Genomic DNA, 23,931 nt, shown 5'->3' on the forward strand with positions numbered 1-23,931 from the left:
CGCACGGCCCGCAACGTCATCACGTCGTTTTTAAAGCCGAGCCTGGTGAGATACCCTATTCCCGCTTCCTTCTCCGTACGTTAAAAATAGAAGTATTAGCAATAGTATTAGCATGTAGCTGGAACCTTAGCGGTACTAGTATTAGCAGGAACATTAGCTGTAGCAGAACATTAACAGTACCAGTATTAGTAAGAACATTAGTAGTAGCAGTATTAGCAGGAACATTAGCAGTAGCAGTATTAGCAGGAGATTAATAGTAGCAGAGTAGTTGTATTAGAAGGAACAGTAGCAGTATTAGCAGGAACATTAGTAGTAGCAGCAAGAGTTGTATTAGCAGGAACATTAGCAGTAGCAGCAGTAGTTGTATTAGAAGGAACATTAGCTGTAGCAGAACATTAGCAGTAGCAGTATTAGTAGGAACATTAGTAGTAGCAGCAGTAGTTGTATTAGAAGGAACATTAGCTGTAGCAGGTAATAATAATAATAATAATAATGATAATAATAATTAGTAGCAGCAAGAGTTGTATTAGCAGGAACATTAGCAGTAGCAGCAGTAGTTGTATTAGAAGGAACATTAGCTGGAGCAGAACATTAGCAGTAGCAGTATTAGCAGGAACATTAGTAGCAGCATTAGCAGCACTAGCACTATTAGCAGGGACCTTATCAGTTGTAATTCTGTTGGTGAGACAAACACAGGGACATGGTGTCTATTGTTGGAATGATTTTCAGAGGAGTAAATACGAACTGTAAGTGTTATAGGGGTGCTCTCAGGCGGAGTGGTAATTCAGTGACTGTAAAGTCAGTGTGTTCAGGAGGATAATCTGTGAATACAGTGTATTTCTGTCCCTCTGTTTTTAAACTAGTATAAACTTTTCACCTGTTTATATTAGCATTCATTAATGGAGTGAACAGAGAGAGGACACTGTTTCTCCAGTTCACCGACAGTTTGTGTCTCTGCTGCAGTTTTTATTTAATACTTCAAAGAGTTTTAAATGAATTAATCAATCCATGAGTGTGGCTCTGAGAGCAGAAACTACATCAGGTCACAAACACTCCAAGGACTGAGACTCTGCTGTGGAGCCAAGGTTTGTCCAAGAAGTCGCTAAATTTGTCGCTAGGTGATTTTCTTTTTTTTTTAAGGCAGTAAATGGGTCTCAAACTCTAAATCTAGCGTCAAAGTCCCTACATCAGTGACGCTGGCTAAGATACTGAACTCAATGTCTTGTCTGTGTGACACAGCAGAAACAAAAAATAACCCAAATTACAACAGCCCACTCGAAAGAGTTTTTCCTCCATTAAAGTAAAAGTGAATCCTCCCATTCTGCCTACACTGGTTCCAGAATATCTGCTATATGACTGAGCCTTTTCCTTTCATCCCTGATGTTTCATATTTCAGAGCAGGTTTAATATCACTGAGTTACTAGAATACATTTCTAACATCAAAAATCAGGTGAAATCAGGTGTTTCATGTCTTCATATAAGAGTGTCTGTGCTCAGTGTTGTTGTGTTTGTCTTCGTCCTAATGTGATCAAACTGACTGATGATGTGAGTGAACAGAAATGTGACGGTAACATGAGGACGCTAAAAACAGACTTTGTCATCATCATCACGAAGCGTCGGCTCATGAATCAAACACAGCTGCAGAGTACAAGAAGAATAACACAGCTTTATTAAAATTTAATTTGGCTACATTTATTCGAGCATGGTCATTTCCAAGAGAAATTAAAAATTCAATAATAATACTTCAGACATTTCAGGAATTCCTTCATCATAATCATCATCATCATCAGTCCTCCATCACCTCTTCAGTGGGATGAATAAAGTGGATTTTTTTTCTTACTTCAAAAATACAGTGTTTTCACAATAATCATCGTATCAAAAGTTCCCCAAATTTAGAATTTCCAGTAGTTTAAAAGGAAATAAAACAAAAAATCAAATAACAAACAAAAAAAAACAATGAAAAATTGAAATTTTCCAAATACCATAAACGCTCTATTCATATTTTTGCTCCAATAGTCAATGACAGAATCATCATTTTACTAAAATATATCTATTTGTGAGGAACTCTAATACTGTACACTACAGTATGAAATAAATAAAATTAGGTAATATAAAATGAGTCACATAAATAAAATGGTAAATTAAAAAAACAAACAAACAAAAAAAAAAACAAATTTGTGTTGGAAAATTAAAAAAAAACAAAAAAAGTAATACTGACAAAAATACTGTCATGGAACAAAAACAAACGAAAATACAGAAATTGCACAAACATATGTAAACTATCAAACTGCCGTCTATCTATGCTAATACTGACGAATCAAAAACAGGATGAAATATTTATTTAATACTGAAGCAGAGCAGGACACAGGTGATGTACACTGTACAGGGATGGCACTTTGCAGAAACGCACAGGTGAGAAGGTTTGCATATAAGGCTTTCTCTGGAGAAAAACACACTGAAAGGCTCTGTCCTTTTTTGTTCTCTTCTTTTAAACTGAGCCCTTCATATTCCCGCTTCTCTCTCCTTTTTAAGACTCACATTGACATTTTATTTTGAAAATCACACAGGTTTAAATGTTCCTTCATATATATAAAAAAAATCAGGAGGCCCAAAATCGTGTGGTTAGTTGGCAAAAGTAATAAAACAGGATAAAAATAAAAAAGTCACAGTAAATAAAACAAGACAAAATACAACAATAACACTGACAGGATGTGACCACGTATTCGAGGCTCTTTTCCCTCTTTTTTTTCTTTTTTTTTTTTCATGAATTTTTTTATTTTGTAGTGATTCGGGGAGTTGAGTGCAATTTCCTGAAGTGGGGTTTCGAACACAACAAGACACAGGAAGTTAAGAACATTATAGCACCACACAGCTTTTAGGCCTTTATAATACTGTACATTAAAACAGCTTCACTTCATTATAATGATCATCATTATTATTTCTTCTTCTTCTTTTAATTTATTTCATTTATTTTTTTGCATAATGTGGATTTTTAAACAATCCCACCCAGCTTCATGACGTGGACATTGGCGGTCATCATCTCTGGTTAGAGACTGAACAAAAATCACTGAGGGCTCAGAGACTCCCCCCGCAGTGGTATTAGTATTCTCTTAGGATCGCCCCCTTTTTACGAGACTGTAGGAAACAGAACTGATCCTGTTTGTGACGTAAACACAGTGTAATGTCACAGATCAGTAGAACAGTCATGTTGAACAGCTGTGACCTTTGAACTCTTAGGTTCAGTCTGTGATCTCTAAGGTTTTCAGATATCGAGCATCAACATTTTCACATCCTACAGAGAAACACTGACATAATAAAGTACAGCTGCAGTGATTATTGTTTAATTAAATAGGCAGAAAGGAAATCATTTTTAATCAAAAATTCAAAGATTAGTCGAAAGGTTTTCACATTGGTGCAACTGAAAACTCTGTTCTGTCCGAGACTTTGATCAGACTGTTTAACGACAGAATCTGTGAATTAATAACTGAAGGTAAAAGTTTAGTTTCATCCCACAGACACTGGACGTTAACGGTCGTTAAATTATGGTTGGAAATCAAAAAACTAACTGACACTGTGACGTTTAGTAGATGTTGGGTTTTACTCATGACCAGAAAGTCTGAATTTTATATGTTTATATGTCGTTACTTCAGACACTTTTTCATTGATGAGTTATTATTAATTACAGTAATTTTCACCAGCTCATGTTAGCATCAGCTGTGACTAGCATGTTAGCTAACGGTTAAAATCAGCTTTTCACTTTAAATGATATTTTAAAAAGATTTTTTTTTTAAACCTGACATTGAGCGACATTTAATAAGAACAAATGAGTTTGAACTTTCTCCATGAAAGAATGAACATTAATGTTGATGTGAACATGAAACCTGATGAGGTCAAAGGTCACAGATTCTTCACAGTTTTCTGTTGACTAACTGAGTAAATTAATAATGTATAAAACTGGGGTAAGATAAGTTAACCCCCCCCCCCCGATAATTTCTGTCCAGCCCCTTCAAAATAAAAGCTCTTCCCTGTGAACCAGGAGAAGCTGAATCGCGCCAACAGGACAAATGTTCAAAGCGTTTTTTTTGTTTTTTTTGTACATGATCAGTCCTTCTGGTCCGACTTGCTGTCTGTCTTCCCTTCTCGTGAACTCTCGTCCATCAGCTGCGTTGTGTCTTTGCCCTCTTTGTCCCTCACCGCGTCCATCTGGCTCCTGCTGTCGCCTTCCTCTTCTTCCTCCTCTTCCTCTTCCTCCTCTCCTTCCCTGAAACTTGCCTCCTGTCTGTCTGTCACGTCCTCATACGTCTTGTTATCCACTTCTCTCTCCTCCCGTCCTCCTCCTCCCTCGCTGACGTCCCTCAGGATCATACCGCCGCCGCCGTCCTCCTGCTGGTCCTCAGGGTCTGAGTATCCAAGCGGCCCCAGCCCCTGCAGGTAGGCCCTCCTCATCAACAGCTCGGTGGGCTCCAGACCTCCCATCACCACGCCTCCTCCTCCTCCTCCTCCTCCTCCCTTGTCCCGGGCCTCCCTCTCGGCCGCCTCCCGCTCCTCGGCCTCCCTCTTGCAGTAGGAGTAGCGGTGGTTCATGTGCTGTGAGTACGAGCCCGAGTGCGAGAAGCGTTTGCCGCACTTGTCGCACTGATACGGCTTCTCTCCGGAGTGGAGGCGGGAGTGTTCGATCAGGTGGTGTTTGTGTTTGAAGGCCTTCTTACAGATCTGACACTGGTGAGGACGTTTACCTGCATGGGTGGGGGTGAGGGGTGGGGGTGGGGGGGGACACAGAGCTTCAGTTAAAACAGAGTCAGAGCTTCATCTGTTTGTCTTCTCACGCTTCACTTCCTGTATTGATGAGCAGAGATTCATGCAACCTCTCACAGAGGAGCATTTATCAGTTATATTTACCAAGCTATTGATCTGTTGATCAATCAATAGGATTTAAATTCTTCTCTTTCCCTGTAAGTTTCTTCAAATTAAAAGACGTCTGTAGTTTTATTTCTCATCATTAGAAGATTTCTGTTTCACATCTCATTAATTATGAGTAATTACAACATCTGGTTTGTTATAATCACATTATCATGTTACATTTACATCTGTCAGTCAAAATCATGAGAGGTGATGTCATCGATGTCACTTGACTGTAATATATAATAGTTATGTATGGTGGCCCAGAGGCTCAAACACTAACTTCACAAACATCCTCATCAATTTGACACAATCTGCAGAAACTCACAACACAACAGACGTGTTTCCAGGGGACACTAAAAAGTGACGGACCCGGCTTGGGCTCCCTGTTACCTTTGTTGGAAAGAGCTAAAGGTGAGTTAATTTTTGTTTATTATAACGTCAACATCACATGATTCAGATATTATTGCAAAAATGTGCTGCTAGCTGTTAGCTTAGCCTTCAGGTCCGTCACTTTTTAGTGTCCCCTGGAAACACTTGTGTTGTGAGCATCTGCAGCTCATGTGTCAAACTGATGGCGCTTCTTCAGTTGTTTGTGTTTTGAGCTTCAGGGCCACCGTAGTTGTGACTTCTCTTCATGACAATAACTGATTCATCGATCAATGGAAACACATATTCACACTCACTGCTAACAGCTGACAGGTGAGTGTCATCACAGACTGACTGTGAACGACTCTGAACTTTCATCAGGTAAAGTTCATACAGACAAACACCTGTAGACTCTGCCCCCACATCAGCATCAGGTCACACACAGTTCCTGTCTGTATCTGACGAGTTTAGTTCTTCATCTGTCTGTGATGGGTGATAGCTCTCCTGATGCACATCATCTCTGTGTGTACTGATATGTGACTGTATATATGTTTATATATATCTATTATCTATATTATATATGTTATATCTATTATATATATTATATGTATTATATATGTTTTATCTACTATATACATTATATGTATTATATATATTGTATACCGTATGAGTGTTATGTTGTTTGGTGAAATACAATAGTACGAATCTACACTTTTTAAACCTGTCGTCTCAGAGAGCACGTTATCTCCAAAATAAGACTCCTGGTTGCTCCATGTGTCCGTCTGTTACCGTGACGACAGTGAAGCGAGACGAGATGCCTGAGACGCTGCGAGGCAACGTCAACCTGCGACAGGCTGCGATGACATCACAGTACCAGATTTAAATCTGAGGAGGAGCAGGAATCCTTCCACAGTCGTTAACACCCCCCCACCCCCCCACACACACACACACACACTAACACAGACACACAAACTAACACACACACTAACACACACACACACACACACACACACACACTGCTGGATTTACTACGACTCCGTACGAGCAGAAATTTCTTCCATCTGACTGAACAGGATGCTTCAGTCTGCTGCCAACCGACAGGCTGAATACCATCCAAACACACGTCCTACGCACACATGGACCAGAAACACAGCTCCACCACAACCATGCCAACACACACACACACACACACACACACACACACACACACACACACACACACACACACCTCCTCACAGACACACATGCAGGGAGATCACAGCCACAAATAGACCTGGAACGCCTGTGACATCCACCATAGCTGGCATAGTTCACTGTAACACACACACACACACACACACAGTTCAGCAAAAATAACCAAGACGGCGGATTCCTGCTGGGGGGGGGGGGGGGGGGGGGGTGATGATGCAATGGAGTGAAAGAGAGGGAGGTGGAGCAGGTCCTGTGGAGAGGACGGTCCTCAGGTGAGATCAGCAGGTTGTTTTATGTCCTGATGAAGTTTCAGTCTGTTTTATTTAATGAGGCTGTTTCACATCATGTTTCTATGAAGCACTGGATGTAACATCTGATGTTCTGAAGGACAGGACTGTGGTTTGTGATTTACACTTAACTTCATAGAAAAACACAGACTTTAGTTTGTACCTCTTGTTTCAGTGTGGAGATGGACCAGAACAGAAAATTGACGTTGACTCGAAACCACAACTTTATTCAACGTTTAGATTCATCCTCAGATTAAATTTGAATTTTACTTTCTGAAATGTTTGTTCACTCTGGATCTCTGTGGTTCAGATGCTGACTGCACATTATGAATATATATATATATATATATATATATATAATAGAATTGTGTCAAACCGCACAACCTTAATTTTTCATTTTTATATTGCACATGTACAGAACTGCCTAAATTGCATTGTATATTATTATTGTAAATAGTGTTTTTATTTTAATTTATTTATATTAGATTCTGTTTCTATTCTTATTTATTTCTTATTAAAATTTTCCCCTCGCGCTGCTGTGTCAAATTTACATTTCCTCTCCAGGGAACAATAAAGATTCATCTCATCTTATATGAACATGGAGACATCAGAGGGTTTAAATGTAGATAGATAGATAGTTGGATAGTTGGCTGCTCATCACACTCATACAGAAACATAAATATCAGACGTGGTGTCTTCGGTCAACACCTAGAGTTAGAATATAAACGTATAGGTTGTCCATCAGCTGTCTGTTAGTGTGTAATGTGTTGATGTGTGTGTGCTGCAGATGGAGGCTGACAGGCGCTTCACCTCTCAGTATTTACTCCTGTGTTTGTATCACAAACTGTTTGTTTCCAGTTTAAAAATGGAAGAAATGGACCATCTCTCTGCTGTAATTAATATTTCCTTTTGATCTTCCGTACAGTCAGAGTACACACACATGCACAAACAGCATCACATGCAAACATGCACACCTCCTCCCCCTCCTCCTCCATCTCTCTCTACACAAACACATCACAGTATGAATGAGATGCCGGAGAAAATGTTGCTTATATTTGGGGCGCTGAATGTTTATGTAATCCTCTCCATATTAAATGATCCCTACCCCCTGCTGAAAAGAAAGGAACATGTTAAAGGCCATGGTTTACAGAGAACAAAACAGAAAGAACAGAAGAGAAAGAAAAACTACGAGTGGGGAGCCGTGTGACTAAAAAAACAAAGAGAATGAAAGAAAATCTGAAGACATAAGATATGAAGGGTAGGAAGGGCACAAAACCATCGGGGGTGGGGTAAAAAAGAAGTGTGCAAATGTGATATATACCTGTGTGCTCATATTTGTGTCTTAGGAGGGAACTGGTCTTCTGGAATGTTTTGTCGCACAAGTCACACGCGTACATACCACTTTCAGTCTTCTTAATCTTCTTCCTGGAGAGCAGCGAATCGCTGTCTGTCAGGTCGTCCAGGCCTGACAGATAGTCCGCCGTCCCGTCCAGCAGCTCCCCCTGAGACACAAACACACTGTTTCAATACGACTGATAATCCCACACCTGTCGGCTTCACACCCAGAGACACCTTCTGCTGCGACCCCCCCACTGCCTCCATGATCCCACGTCTGGACAGAGCTTAAAGGCCCAACCTGGGTAAGTCCCTTTCATCCAGGAGACACTTAAAAAGGGGGAAACATATGGGACAGGGAGGTTTTGAACTAGATGTTCAGATTGTGTTTCCAGATAAAAACATACATACAACAGGTGAACAAAACTGATTTTTGATACTGAATTCTGACCATTTCTCCAAGAACAGAATGGAAAAGTGCCATCACCAGAGAAACTACCTGAATTAGCTAAAAACAACCTGACAACAAGATGCATCAGTTTCTCTTCAGGATCTGGAACATCTATCAACCGTCGTCTATCAACCATCATCTATCTACTGTCGTCTATCAACTGTCGTCTTTCAATTGTTGTCTATCAATCGTCGTCTATCATCTATCAACCGTCGTCAATCTACTGTCATCTATCAACCGTCGTCTTTCAATTGTCGTCTATCAATCGTCGTCTATCATCTATGAACTGTCGTCGATCTACTGTCGTCTATGAACCGTCATCTATCGTCTATCAACTGTTGACTATCAAGTGTCGTTTATCTATTGTTGTCAATCTACAGTCATCTAGCAATCGTTGTCCATCAATCGTTGTCTATCGTCTATCAACCATCTTCTATCTACTGTCGTCTTTGAACTGTCATCTATCAACCGTTGTCTATCTACTGTCGTCTATCGTCTATCAACCATCGCCTATCTACTGTCGTCTATCAATTGTCGTCTATCAACCATCGTCTATCTGCTGTTGTCAATCTACTGTCGTCTATCAATCATTGTCAATCAATCATTGTCTATCGTCTATCAACCGTTGTCTATCAAATGTCGTTTATCTATTGTTGTCAATCTACAGTCGTCTAGCAGTCGTTGTCCATCAATCGTTGTCTATCGTCTATCAACCATCTTCTATCTACTGTCGTCTATGAACTGTCATCTATCAACCGTTGTCTATCTACTGTCATCTATCAACCATCGTCTATCTATTGTTGTCAATCTACTGTCGTCTATCAAGCGTTGTCTATTGTCTATCAACCATCGTCTATCTACTGTCGCCTGTCAACCGTCGTCTATCAACCGTCGTATATCAACCGTCGTATATCAACCATCGTATATCAACTGTCGTCATTTTACTGTCGTCTATCAACCGTTGTCTATCGTCTATCAACAATCGTCTATCAACTGTCGTCTGTCTACTGTTGTCAATCTACTGTCGTCTATCAATCGCTGTCTATCGTCTATCAACCGTCGTCTATCGTCTATCAACCGTCGTCTATCGTCTATCAACCATCGTCTATCAACTGTCGTCTATCATCTATCAACCGTTGTCTATCTACTGTCATCTATCAACCGTCGTATATCAACTGTCATCCATCTACTGACATCTATCATCCATCATTTTTCATCTATAAACCATCGTCTATCTACTGACATATATCAACCGTCATCTATCATCTATCAATCATTGTCTATCAATCGTCGTCTTTCAATCATCGCCTATCATCTATCAACCGTCGTCTATCATCTATCAACCATCATCTATTAGCCATCGTCTATCTACTGTCGTCAATCTACTGTCGTCTATCAACCGTCATCTATCTACTGACATCTATCAACTGTCGTTTATCGTCTATCAACCGTCGTCTATCTACTGACATCTATCACCTGTTGTCTATCTACTACTATAACCAATCAATTAAAAGTTACAGAACAGCTACAAATGGACGACGTGGTCAGATTCTTTTGTCTACCTACAGTAATATTTTCCTGGTGAATGACTTCATGTTCTGTCCTCTTGCAGAGGCACGAAATAGCATCACATTGACTTAGTACCTCAAATCACATGTCTATTGGTTTTATTGCCTCCACGTCAGTGGCATCATGATCCCCAAGTCAAGATAAGACACTGCCCACTTCCCAACACTGACACATCAGGTATCCATAAAACATCCACGGGCACATTGTGGCTATTGTGTCCTGACTACTTCCTCTGTGTTTCTGATGTACACAACAAATGTTGAGAGGAACCAGGTCAGGGTGAATTCCCGAACTTACAAAGTTTGCAACTTTACTCACAGATCAATGTTGACTCCGACCAAAACTCTTCACTGATTTCTTTTAACTGTGAAGGCAAACATTCCTGAGCCTTGACCAAGAGGCTTTAACTGCCAAAACTAGGGGTGTCAACCATGAGCCATGAAGGGACAAAAGGACTTTACTCCAAACAAAGAGAGGAAGAACTCATCAGTGGTTGGTTAGAATAATAACCTACTGACCTTTGATAGTTTGACAAATTACTTACAAAAAACTTAGTTTTACCTGGAAACCTGGTTTCCGCTGGTACTTCCTCCTCTGCTGCATTTCAGCAAATGTGGCTGCCCCAGTGGCATAGGTGTAGGCCATGTGAGGCAGGAAGCTCATGGGGTCGAGGCCGGCGTAGGGCCTGAGGCCTGGGATGGTGGCCTGAGCAGGAGACATGAAGGTGGGAGGAGGAAACGCTCCGTGAGGTGGCAGGGAGGTGTAGACAGGAGCACCAGCGAAGGGATTAATCCCAAAGATAGGACTAGTGCTTTTCTCCAGCTGGTGGATAGAATTCCCTCCACCATCAGAGCCCAGGACCTCCTTCTTGATGTTGATCAGATCTAAAGGCCCGGACCCCTGCTCTCGTCCATGCACCTCCCCTTTGTGCTCGATGATGAAACCATTGGGTCTGGATCGCTTCTCCCCGACAGCGATGAGCCTTTGTGCCATATGTTTCGGCAGCGACAGATCCAGTGGTATGTCCCCATGGGTGTCCTCAGAAACCAGGCTGTTTGGAGTGTAAGAGCTACTCTGAGAGTTTTTGGAGGAAGTAGAGGAAAGGTTGAGGGGTGATGGAGTGTTGCTCCTCAGGTGGTCCAAGGGGTCTAGTGGTTTGTCCCCTGTTGTCTGCCTGTTGGCTGTAAACTGGTTGGCTTTTGTGAGTCTGTGGGAGGCGTCACCGTTAGTGAAGCCTCCGTGTAAATCTAGGGCAGGGACCGACATCGGAGACCGGCTCAAACTGTGCTTGAGGTCTGGTCCACCGTGGTCGGGAGGGGGCGACTTTTTCCTCAGACTGCCTCCATGGTGGTTTTTGCTCTTCCACTGGGCAAACCACTCCTTCACAAACTCTTGAGGAAGGCCGACAGCAATTGAAATATTGAGCAGTTCCTCTGAGTTGGGCTCAGTGTTCATGGCAAAGTAAGTCTTGAGCACTGACACGTGGTCCTTGAACGGGTTGATGGGACTGGTGGCCCGGTCGTTACTCGGCAGCTCAGAGGCCATCGCCCCACTCCGGCCAGCAGGACTAGTCTCCAGCTGCAGGACTGCTTTGATCTCCTCATTCATTTTGCAAAGGTAGCGCTCATGTTGATGCAGTGGGATGGGCCCAGGGAAAGTCTCCTTGCAGTACTGGCAGGAGAATGGCAGGAACTGGTTTTGGCCATCATGGGATTTCTCTTCCCCGCTAAGATCCACTAAGTGGGTCGGTTTCTCCTTCTTGATGTCCAATTGCCTCTTAGAGTCATCGATCAGACTTTTGGCCTCATTGACCTTCTCCAGTGTGTAGTCGATTATGCTTTTTGTGGGGCTGCTGTGGCCCATCGCCTGGAAACTGGCCTGGACCAGCTTCTGTTCCTCCATCTGGGCACCAAGCTCCTTCATGTAGGCCCTGAGCTTAGATATCTCTTCTGGATTCCCGTCCATCTTCTGCCTGCACACCGTGTTGTCCACGATCTGAAGCACTTTCTGGACTTCGCTCAAGTTGTTCCCAAGATGCCCAGTGTAGCCCAGCAGGGGGAGGTCCAGCCCCATGCCTCCCAGGTGTTGAAGAGGGCTCTGGGAAGAGCTATGGATTGCCAGGGGGCTCCCGCCACGGCCGTTCAGGTAAACCCCGGGTCCCCCAAACCCGTGCTGAGAGGCCATCAGCAGCCGGTACTCATTGAAGTCCATCGGCTCGGCTTTGATGTCAAGCTGACCCTGCTGGTCTGGAGGGCCAAGCGGGCGCCCATTTTCCAGTTTGTGGCGGAGCTGGGCGAGGGCGGGGCTCCCTGGCGATGAGGTTGTGGAGTTGGGGGAAGAGCCGGGTTTGCCATTGTTTCCGTTACGCACTCGTCCGTTGACGGCAATCAGGCCGATGCATTTCTTGCTGCTGATGTGGGAGCTGTAGGATCCAGAGTGGGAGAACCGCTTCTTACAGTTGGAGCACTCGTACGGTTTCTCACCTGCAACATGACATGAGACATGATTATTGTTTCTTTTCAGACTATACGTTTCATCTTGTAGAATGTGTGACAGTCAGAGTTTGTTTCTTGTTAGCTCTGCTGGGTAAAAGTTGTTCTGGGCAGCTCATGATAACTAGACAAGTTAGATGCTAACGAACCAGCTCCTCCAATCAGTCTGATTTACATGTACAGGGCACCAATAGTACTCTTCTGGACTTTCTGTACATGTACATGTATATATTTACTCTGACATTTCCTTCTTCAACTGATTGAGCAGGTCGGAGGCTCTGAGTCAAACCTGCCCCGACATTCAATGTTTTAGTGAATTATAAAAGAATGACTTGACATAAATGTGTAAATATGAATCATTCATGTAGCTGCAGAGGATCAGTGTCACTGCTGCAAAGGAAATGTGTTCAAATTCATTGCTCATTAAAATTCATTGTTAACACTATTCAAAGAAAAGCTGTCACTAGTTTCCACTTTGATCTGATTCACTCAGAGAACCAGGTCTAAGTTCAGAGAATGAGGTGAGTCATTCAGAGCTGAGGAGGAACACTATGAAGAGGAAGATATGGATCAGCAGTGAAACGACTCACCGCTGTGAATACGAAGATGCTCCTTCAGGTGATGTTTGTATTTGAAGGCTTTTCCACACTCGCTGCATTTGAACTTGCGGTTTCCAGCATCTTCGTTGAGCAGCGGCGGCTGCATAGAAAACACAGAGTGAGATGTGATGGAGTCAGAGTGGGAGTGTGAGCAGATTACAGCTGTGGAACAGAAGCTGACGGGGGAATTTAATAGTATTTAGTGAAGCAGATCTGATGGAGAAGAGATTCTTCAACTGTTTTTATCTTCAACACGTTCTGAGAAACAGTGTGGGCTGACTTTGTTCAGAGGTAACTGTCTCTCGTGTAGGTGCATTCCCGCCATTTGAAATGCAAATCAGGAGATAAACAAACAAAACGGGGGGGGGCGCTGCAGTGAGAAGTTGATGCTGGGAGTGGGAGCTCTGCGTTTAATGAAATCCTTTGGTTTCAGACAGTTGGAAGGAGGAAGACTCCAGACTGAGCAGAGACGATGATGAAAATGTCTTTTACCTCAGTTCAGTTTAAATTATATTATTATTATTATATTAAAACAAACGGATGATTATTAACTTCACCCAAATCCTTTACATATACGTTGTAACGAGTCTGAATGTGCTGATCAATGATCTCTGGATCAGTGTCATGTGTCAATTATTTATTGGTCTTTATCAGATTGGAACTGAACAATTCATCTTCATATGAATCACAATGTGACCAGCAGCAAACATCAGACCATGAATAAAGTGTGGCGAGCTGACGAGACGCTGCGGTCCAGATGTTAGAGCAACATGTGTGTTTGGTACAGGACCATCAACAATCACTTCATCATCATCATCTTTATTTTTTATTACTATAATCATGACTCATGTCACAATACACAAATATATCTGCACACCAGACGCTGTCTCTACATATATATACTGATGATGTGACTCTTTATGTATAAATCATCACCTGCAGTTTAAAAGTGTCTGAGACCCAGTGGATGAACCGACAGTAACAGTAACTGTCTGACCTCATGAAGATGTTGCTGTTGTTGTTCTTGTTGTTGCATTTGAAACAGTGCGCCAGAGTCGGTGTTTAACAGTTTAACTCAAGGACATAAACAAATAAACAGACACTTAAAGTCCTGTGAGGATTATTGTAACGCAGCAGGGAAAAGACCATCTGGTGCGGGGGGGTGGGAGGGGGTCAGGTACACTCAAAGGGAGGCTGACGGCTTATCTCATTAAATCTCATTATGATCAGTGTAATTGGAAAATGGAATGATTCACTGCTCAGTTAGTCTGAGGAAACATTTCACAGCTGCTCATTATTAGATTATTAGCTCACAGTCTGAGCTGTGTTTATAACTGTATATACACAGAGTTAGGTGTTCACTGTCACAGAGAAAACATACACCTTTCTTAAATACTGATCATTTCTAATCTGGTCAGTTCCAGTAGCATCTGATGTATTGATCTGATTGGTTTATTAGTCGAGTTTCGCCAATCAGGTTCGGGGGGGGCGGGGGCACACTAACACTGACTCCTCCAGGACTGACTGATATACAGTTCAATTAGAGCTGTAGTTAATCATCATTTTCATTATCAATCAATCTCTAATCGATCAGTCCAGTTAGTTAACACCATTTTTTTTCTCCCTGATTTAAACTGTGACACTGAGCTGAAGACTGATGGTCAAACACCAAACAATCAATGGATCGATTTAGAGTTAAATCATCATTGAATGATTTCATATTAAATTAAACTATAATTATTAATTAATTAAATTTAATGATCATTGAATTCATCAATGGTTAAAATGATCTGCAGCTCTTCAGATGAAACCTGACTGTTCTGCTTTCTTATTGTCTGACGTGGCTTTTGATGGAGTGAAGTGAAAAGGTGGCGTTCTGGTGCAGGTGTGTCTTACCTGGTCTCTGGCGGGTTTGTGCGTGGTCATGTGACGCTCCAGCTGAGTGCGGTGGCTGAAGGTGTCAGCGCACAGCGGGCAGGTGAAGCTCTCCTCGTTCTTCTCGTGACGATACTTGATGTGTTCCTTCAGGGATGTCAGACGCTTGTAGCCGCGGTCGCAGTACGGACAGGTGAGCAGCTGGGCGAAGTCATCAGGTGTGCCAGGCGGCAGGTCTGCAGCCACACAGACACAGGTCAGAGGTCAAGTAACTTTCAACTTTAAAGTCACAACAAAGAGAAAAACAACTAAAACACAACTTTGCTCCATAGTCAAAATAATCTGCATTAAACTCATTGATTAATTTTTTTATAGATTTCTATGATTTTATGAAGTTTTTTGTTTGTCTGATCTTCTTGTCAATAAAGATTCATTCAAATTCAAAACGTTTTACTGAGAAACACGAGGCACCATGTTATTATTTTCTCCTTATCACCATAAATGTCACAGATTCACAGACTCAAAGAGTCATGAGACTTTGAAACTAACATTTAAAAGAATGTTAGTTCATCTGCATAAAAACACACCTCCCGTAGTGGAGGTTGTGTGTTCAGTGAACACTGTGACTCTTTCACTGTAAAACATTTAAAAACAATCAGTCACTCGAACAGTTTGATCATTAACATCAATGACTCACAGGAAGCTCCATGAGTTTGACAGACACTCATTTTCAACTGTTTTCTTTTTCTATTAATTTATTAACACAATTTTGATCATATGATTTATTTAGCTGTCCCTGCTTCCTTTTTTAATAGAAAAAAAATTTAAAATTTAATTCACCTACGTTCATTTGAAAATATTATTTTGCATTAGTTTTGCAGATTTTCATGATTTTATAAAACATTTTTTGGTTGTAATATTTTTACATCATTTGCTATATTATGTCATTGATGCTTTTTTTTTTACAAACAAGGTTCCACGTCTTTGTAACTTTATCAATTATATATAATTAACTAGAAAATTTAAACTGAGTCAGATTTAATTTCCTTTACATTCAGAATTCACTTTAAACTAATTTCAATAGATTTTTTATTATTATTTTATAAAAATGTTTTGATCATATGATATTTATACTTGTTTCCTTTAATTACACTTAAATTAAGTTAATTATATTTCCTCAGTGTTTCAGTGAACACATCATCTGGTCCCAGCGTGACCTTCATGTTCTTCCTTCATTAGTTTTACATGGACTTCAGTATTCTGACGTTTCCTCTCTCACCGTGTTCATTCTCGTCCTGACCGACGGCCTCGGGTGTGCCCAGCCTCGTCACCTCCTCCGGGGCTTCTGGGTAAATGATGGCGGTGTCACTGCGTTGCAGGTACTCTGCGATGGTTGTGGGGTGACCATCGCCCTCGTCCAGTTTACGTTTCAGGAAGTACTCGTCCAGCTCAGAGACACCGTCCAGCCGCCTCACTGAGCAGGAAACAGACAGGGGGTTAGCTCATTGTGTTAGCATTTAGCATGAAAACAGCTAACACTAACACATCAGCCTGTGACATATTTATTCATGAATTTAGTTATATATTAATGTATTTATTTAGATCCCCATTGGCCACTGTATTCTAACAGTGGCTAAAACAAATAAAACATAATTGTCTGCATAGAAACAAACATTTGTCTGTGGAGTTTACATTACGTTAACAGAGCTAACATCATAAACACAGAGAACCAAAGGGAGCTAACCCCCTAGGGATGTTCAGACTTTAACTTCTTTCTGCTACAGAACTCAACAACCTGTAACTGAACCTGTTTTTTGTCACACGTTCTACTTTTGTAGTAAAAAAATATATTTCAAACAGGAATGAAAAAATATAATATAATATAATAATATATAATAATAAAAACACTCATTGTATTGCCTGTACTGTAAAATGTAGGTTGATACAAATTACAGGGAAAATACAGTGAATGTTTTAATGTTTGACATATGATTATTACATATTGATCTCACCTGTCCCGTTTCCCACAGTGTGCAGTGACACCTCTGGACCCAGAGGCTGGTACTCGTCCTTCCTGTCATCTGTTCAAGAAAACAGACACAGATGTTTACTCCTCTCCCCCCCTCAGGCAGGTCAGCTGGACTCCTCCCTGACACAATCACAATTTGAAGGTATTTCCACATAATGACTGAACCTACAACTGAGCTCTATTGTGTTTGTTCCTCCTGGGCCTCCTCATGTGACTCCTCAACAGGAGTCACAAGTATCATAAGCTTCATTCAGCCCTTCAAAGGAGGTACCCCCCCCCCACACACACACACACACACACACAGAGGGAGGGGGCACTGCCTCCCCCATCATCCCATAGCCCAGAGGGGAAAAGGAAGAATAAATGAATATGAAATTCTATGATGAAGTGTGTGTGTGTGTATACAGTATATATATATATATATATATATATATATATATATACATATATATTTATTCATATATACATACATCCATGTATATTTATTTATATAGCCCACTGAAGTGACATAAATACTAATATAAAGTAAATAAATATAATAAAGAATTAGAGAATGTCTCATGACATGGTGAGATTTATCCACTGATAGTTTGAATTGAATCATTAATATAAAGATTATTGATCAGTTTAATAACGTTTCTAACTTAATTATTACTTTATTAATATTATTTCATTACAATAAAGTTATTATTTTATTACAACTGTATTTATCTACAGCAGCTGTAGAGTCACACACAGATCTGATCAATACAGATCAATACAGAGGAGGTTGAAGTGTGATGGAAACAGCCCCCCCCCCCCCCCCGTTGTTGTAAAATGGAGGCTCTTTGGCTCTTTGTGTTTTCATTCCTCTTTTTTCTGTCCTCAGAGACAAGATGGAGGTGACGGCAGAATAAAGATCTTTTCACTTCTGTTTCTGAGTCGACAGCTGCTGCTTCTCTCTCTCTCTCCATCCTTCACTTCTTCATCCCTCTCTTTCCCACCATCCACATTATTTCATTAGTTTCTCCTTCCTTCTCTCTTTCCTTCTTTCCTCTCCTAACTTCCTTTGTTCTTTCCTTCGTCATGTTGCCTTTCCTGTGCTCAGCCCCATGAAGGATCCTGACCTGGTCTGCAGGTGCATTGTGGGAAATGTAGGATCCAGTGTTTATGGAGTTCCCCTGTATGTGCAGTGGACTCTGTCCTACAAAGTCTTGATCCTGGTCCATTTTGTGTCATCAGCATCGTTTCTATGGTAACTGGAGGTATCACGGTTAACGTGGTTCCAGGTTAACTTCCTGTCTCAGATCAGATCAGAGATCCCTGTGGGATTCTGGGTAATTGACAACAACCCTGAGGTTAAATTAGGTCATTGTGGTTCATCAGCAGACTAGGACACACAGACAGGTGCCGCTCACCACACTGACTCACCTGAGGATCAGGTTCACAACTAATCAACTAATCAACTAATCAACTAATCCATGAATCCATGAGATCACTGACAGAAAATCAATCAGCTGATTCATCCTTTCAGATGGAGGATGTGTCTTTTTGTTCTGGAGCTTTTTCATCCATAACAACAAGCCCCTCAGCTGCTGAGGAAGACCATGTGATATGACAGAAAGCTCTAGAACACTCACTCTGATCTGTGGTTTGATCATCTATAAATAACATACATATAATATAAGATATAAATAACATAGTATGGTATGGTGTGTTCAGGGTCTCACCGCTGCCGTTCAGGTGTGCGTTGGTGTCGTCTCCCAGTCTCCAGCCGTGGTGGTTCTGATGGTTCTGGTGGTTCTGGGCTCCCTCTCGGCCCTCTGAGCCCTCCTGGCCCCGGTATGACAGCAGGGCGTGTGCGACCCGGGGCGAGGCCTCCAGGGTGGGCACACCAGCCGGACTGCCCACCTCCTCCTCCTCCCCTCCCCCTCTTCCATCAGCGAGGCCTCCGTCCTCAGAGACCAGGGTCCTGTCGTCCTCGTCCGTCTCTGATCCAGTCTCCACCACGTTCTCATAGTTCAGCACTGAAACACACAACAGACCTGTGTCAACAACTACATCTGGACTAGGACCAGGAGCAGAAGGAGGACCGGGACCAAGACCAGGACCAGGACCAGGAAGAGGACCAGGACACAGTCCTGGACTGTCCAGTTCAGACTCTCAGGGGACTGAAGGCTGTAAACATAGACCTGGTTCAGACAGGGGACAGAGCGAGTCCTCTGATCCTTAACTGAGGTTAAAAAAACAGTCAGTCAGAATGAATAAACAGTCAGTCCGACAGAAGAAACAGTCAGTTAGAATGAAATACAGCCAGTCAGACCAAAGAAACAGTCAGTCAATGAAGAAACAGTCATTCAAAATGAAAAAAGTCACTTAGAACGAAAAACAGTGAGTCAAATGAAGAAACAGTCACTCAGACAGAAGAAACAGTCAGTTAGAATGAAATACAGTCAGTCAAACAGAAGAAACAGTCAGTTAGAATGAAATACAGTCAGTCAGAATGAAGAAACAGTCAGTCAGAAAGAAGAAACAGTCATTCAGATTGACGAAACAGTCAGTAAGAATGATGAAACAGTCAGTCAAACAGAAGAAACTGTCAGTGAGACAGAAGAAACAGTCAGTCAGAATGAAGAAACAGTCAGTCAGAAAGAAGAAACAGTCATTCAGATTGACGAAACAGTCAGTAAGAATGATGAAACAGTCAGTCAAACAGAAGAAACTGTCAGTGAGACAGAAGAAACAGTCAGTCAGAAAGAAGAAACAGTCAGTCAGAATGAAGGAACAGTCAGTCAGAATGAAATACAGTCAGACAGAAGAAACAGTCAGTCAGAATGAAGAAACAGTCAGTCCGACAGAAGAAACAGTCAGTTAGAATGAAATACAGTCAGTCAGAAAGAAGAAACAGTCATTCAGATTGACGAAACAGTCAGTCAAACAGAAGAAACAGTCAGTCAGAATGAAGAAACAGTCACTCAGACAGTATTTTATGTGTTGACGTCTTTTTAAACACTGATGTGTTTGAACCATGTGACACATGAAGTGGTCTGTGGTGACCCTGCCTTCACAGTGTGGAGGTGGGGGGTGGGTTTACCAACCGACAGTACAGCACCATGACATCATGAGAACCAGTCAGCGAGGCCTGTACAGTTTTCAGCCTGATTTTCAGCTCAGTTGTAAACCCAGACTTCGACAGGGTCTCTGGTCTTATCTCAGACCAGGACCCAGACCAGGACTGAGGGGAGCTCTCCGTCCTCCAGGGATTTTATCTGCTGCCAGTCTGTGTAAACCTTGCCGTGGAGAGGCGTTCAGGTTCCCAGGGAGGGGAAGTAAAAGCAGCTTCCCTTCGGGAACATGGAGATTAGTGTGTGCAGATCTGTTCATAATATGATCTTTGTCTGCTGGAGCCGCCGCTCGCTCCCGGACAACTGCACAACAGGTGCAAATTAAAAAGGGGAGCCACGGTGGGCCGGGCCGAAATCTGCTGACCTGGGCTGAATACCAAGAGCGGGGGCGGGGGTGGAGGGCGTGGGACAGGCCGGGCTTTAATAAGAGGTGTGACCGGCAGGATTTAGGGGGAGTTCAGACGGGGTAATGCCCTCTGTGATCAGAACCACAGAAGAAGAAAGAAAAGAAAGAGCTGAAAAGTGAGACGTGGAGGCTCATTGTGTGGTCTAAGGTATATGTTGGGATATAATATGATCTCACTCAGCGACTTAACCCCCTCACACAGACCCACAACCCCTCCCTCTACAACCCCCCTCTACAACCCCTCCCTCTACACCCACTGCTATTGTGCTTTTTGCCTTTTGGCTGCAAGAATGTGTGACCTGCTGCAGCAGCAAGAGAAGAAGAAGAAGAAGAAGAAAAAGAAGAAGAAGAAGAAGGAGAAGGAGAAGAAGAAGGAAAAGGAGGAGGAGGAGGAGGAGGAGAAGGAAAAGGAGAAGAGGAAGAAGAAGAAGGAACAATACACGTGGAACTACACTGAGAACCAACACCTGGTGACACTTTAACAATCCTTCCTCTCAGCACAATAAAGATCAACCAATCAGCTCGCAGCATCTGAGCAATCACCAATATCTGTCTTGAGTGTCACTAACTGACAATCAATCACTGCTGTGAATGTCTTTATAACACTTCGCTGTCTGTGACACAGTTGATTTCACTGTGAACATCTTCATTATTTCATGTTTATTTAATGTTTATATTAAAATCATGTTTGTTGTTTTTATCTTGAACACGTTAGACTATAGATTATATAACTACACATACATGACAATATAAACATGTCTACATTTACTGTGTCGTCTCTTCAGTCACATGTGAACGTCATGTAAAGTGCTCAGTGTATGACATGTAGGACTGTTAATAACAGCTGATCAGTGTTTGTGACAGTGACACAGGTTTGATTTTATTACGTCTCTGTTGCTCACACACACACACACACACACACACACACACACACACAGGTTCAGTCAAACGTTCAGGGATCATTTCACCTTAAATCTGCAGCCTGCTTCCTCAGACTCATACAGCAGGGTGAGGCTGCGCCGTGATTGGTCAGTGGATGCTAGTGGCAGCAGTGACCTCCCAAACAAAAGCCATTCACAGAGCTGTTTGCCTGGAGGGTCACATGACTGACGCAGAGTGGCAGATGTCACCGGGGGCAATGCAGCCGGCTCACATCTCTTAACACACTGCTGTCCACCATTTTGTCCCTCATATGAACACATGAACACATGAACACATGAACACAGTTTGATGGAGCGTTTCCTCGTCGTGCCCCCCCCATCTCGCAGCTCCATTGTGAGCAGCCGTCACCTCTGCAGTCGTCCACTCTTTGTGTCCATTCAGGGAGTCGAGGACAAAGCAGCAACGACACATCGGAGGGCATTACCCCCCCGACCCCCCCTCCCCCTACAACCAGGGCATTTTACAAAGACACATTAATCTTCCCCCCTCCCCCTCCTCCTCAGTTTCGTCATCCTATGCTCAGACATTTCTCCGACTCTGGAGGGAAGAACACACTCTGGGTTTTTAACACAAACAAATGCCTCCAGCTGTTTCTGAGGGGGGAGGAGGAGGGGGGAGTTTCCGGGCAGGTGGTCATGGGAAGGTATGTTACATGGATCAGACTGAACACTGGGCTGTGTGTCCTGATCTGAGGCTGGAGTGCAGGTGCTGCTCGTCTTTTCTCTATGCTTTTCATCCTGTCATCATCATCATCATCATCATCATCATCCTCATCATCCTCGTTGCACACTGACAGACACACGAGAGCAGCTGGGGGGGGGGGGGGTGATTAATCTTCTGATGAACAGAAATCAATGATTCATTTTCTAACTTCTACATCACACCAGAAAATAAAACATACAACCAGCATCAAACCTTGAAGTGAGCAGCCAATCACAGCCCTCCATTTGATGAGACTCGATGAAGCGAGGCGAGGAGGGCGGGGCTTCAGGGTGGATCCAGTCGGTAACAGACTGTCAGTCCTTCAGAATAAATGAAAGCTCCACTGATCGTCACCTGACGGAGGTGATCTACATCCTCAGGTAAAACATTTAATCCTCTGATCATCATCCAGGTGTCCTCTAACACACACCAATCAGCTGTTCGTCTATACACTGATGACATCACACACACTGGTCTCTGTCTCTGTCCAGGTGCTGCGTCCACATCCTGCCGCTGACTGCAAGGTAATGAGAGATGAAACCAGCTCACGCTATCTTTTCCCTCTCTCTCTCTCTCTCTCTCTCTCTCTCTCTCTCGCCTGAGAGCACATCACCTGAGCAAACCACTAGAGGGGGAGGGGAGGGGAGGTGAGTAGGTAAGACAGACGCTGCTGTGGAGAATGAGGTCGCTGCCTAGCGGCTGTGAGCTGGAAGTGATTCATCACAGAGGGAAAACACAGGCAGGTAACAGACACCAGGACAAAAGTATGTGGACAGCAGAACAACACACACATACACTTAATATGGAGCTTGTGCCAGAGCCTGTCCACATATTATATCTGTACCACACCTGGTTTAGTTTTAACTTATTTTAACACTTTCTGCTGAACATTAGACCCACCTGAGATTAATGTGGAGTTAGGTCACCTGACACCTGTGCTGCTATCAGCCAATAATATCTAATAAATAATTGTTTGGATTTGTGCTAAGCTAGGCTAACAGTTCCCCCTGCCTCCAGCCTTTCTGCTAAGCTAGGCTAACTGTATTCCTTTACTCTGGCTCTTATAGCTGAACACGTGTTGTTGTGTTCTGGGTGTGTCTTTGTTACAGGAAGGGGGGCGGGGCCCTGCTGTGAGGCGTTGTCAGAGTCCGGCCCCTAATTGAATTAAAGTCCCATTTATCAGCGGGGGCCGGTTCAACAGGCTGGAAACTAGAGAGAGGAGAGAGCAGCCAATGCCCCCCCCCCATCACAGCCCTTCCCTCCCCTCCCCCTCCTCTGATATGAAGACACCATCTGTGCCTGGCCTGCGCACATGTTATTGCTCTCAACAAATGTTCAGGGCACCCCCCCCCCCCACACCACAAAAACCCCCCCCCCCCAACATCAACACACCCGCTCACACCCACAGAGCAGCAGAGGCTGCAGACCCTGACCCCCCCGATCCAGCTCAGCCTAACCCCACATACATGTGCAGATCAACAACTATCTGTATGTTTATGGTTTAATGTGCGAGGACTGATCAGCTGATCAAACCTCTCATCTGATTGGACGACGTCTCTGCTCCAACAGTGACATCACAGCAGATCAATTAGCAGCTTTTTGTTTCTCTGACCTGATTCACTCTGATGGATTTTAGCTTCAGGCTCAAACCAGGAAGCAGAAGTGGAGGTGTTCAACACAA

General features: G+C 42.9%; 1 protein-coding gene across 1 annotated transcript in view; it reads right to left on the minus strand.

The window, feature by feature from the left end:
- Positions 1 to 2,185: 2,185 nt before the first annotated feature.
- The window catches only part of LOC111230433 (zinc finger E-box-binding homeobox 2-like), a 41,692-nt gene continuing 19,946 nt past the window's right edge, over positions 2,186 to 23,931 (minus strand). Inside the window, exons 5-12 of the mRNA XM_022757174.1 lie at positions 18,806 to 19,237; positions 17,080 to 17,148; positions 16,347 to 16,541; positions 15,089 to 15,303; positions 13,184 to 13,292; positions 10,663 to 12,584; positions 8,068 to 8,248; positions 2,186 to 4,736 (exon numbers count right to left, since the gene is read on the minus strand). Coding sequence (XP_022612895.1) covers positions 4,102 to 4,736; positions 8,068 to 8,248; positions 10,663 to 12,584; positions 13,184 to 13,292; positions 15,089 to 15,303; positions 16,347 to 16,541; positions 17,080 to 17,148; positions 18,806 to 19,237 — 3,758 coding nt within the window. The 3' untranslated portion in view covers positions 2,186 to 4,101. The remainder of the gene's footprint in view (positions 4,737 to 8,067; positions 8,249 to 10,662; positions 12,585 to 13,183; positions 13,293 to 15,088; positions 15,304 to 16,346; positions 16,542 to 17,079; positions 17,149 to 18,805; positions 19,238 to 23,931) is intronic.

This window comes from Seriola dumerili, unplaced genomic scaffold (genome assembly GCF_002260705.1).
Source record: "Seriola dumerili isolate Sdu_G_001 unplaced genomic scaffold, Sdu_1.0 BDQW01000266.1, whole genome shotgun sequence".
NCBI classification, from domain to species: Eukaryota; Metazoa; Chordata; class Actinopteri; order Carangiformes; family Carangidae; genus Seriola; species Seriola dumerili.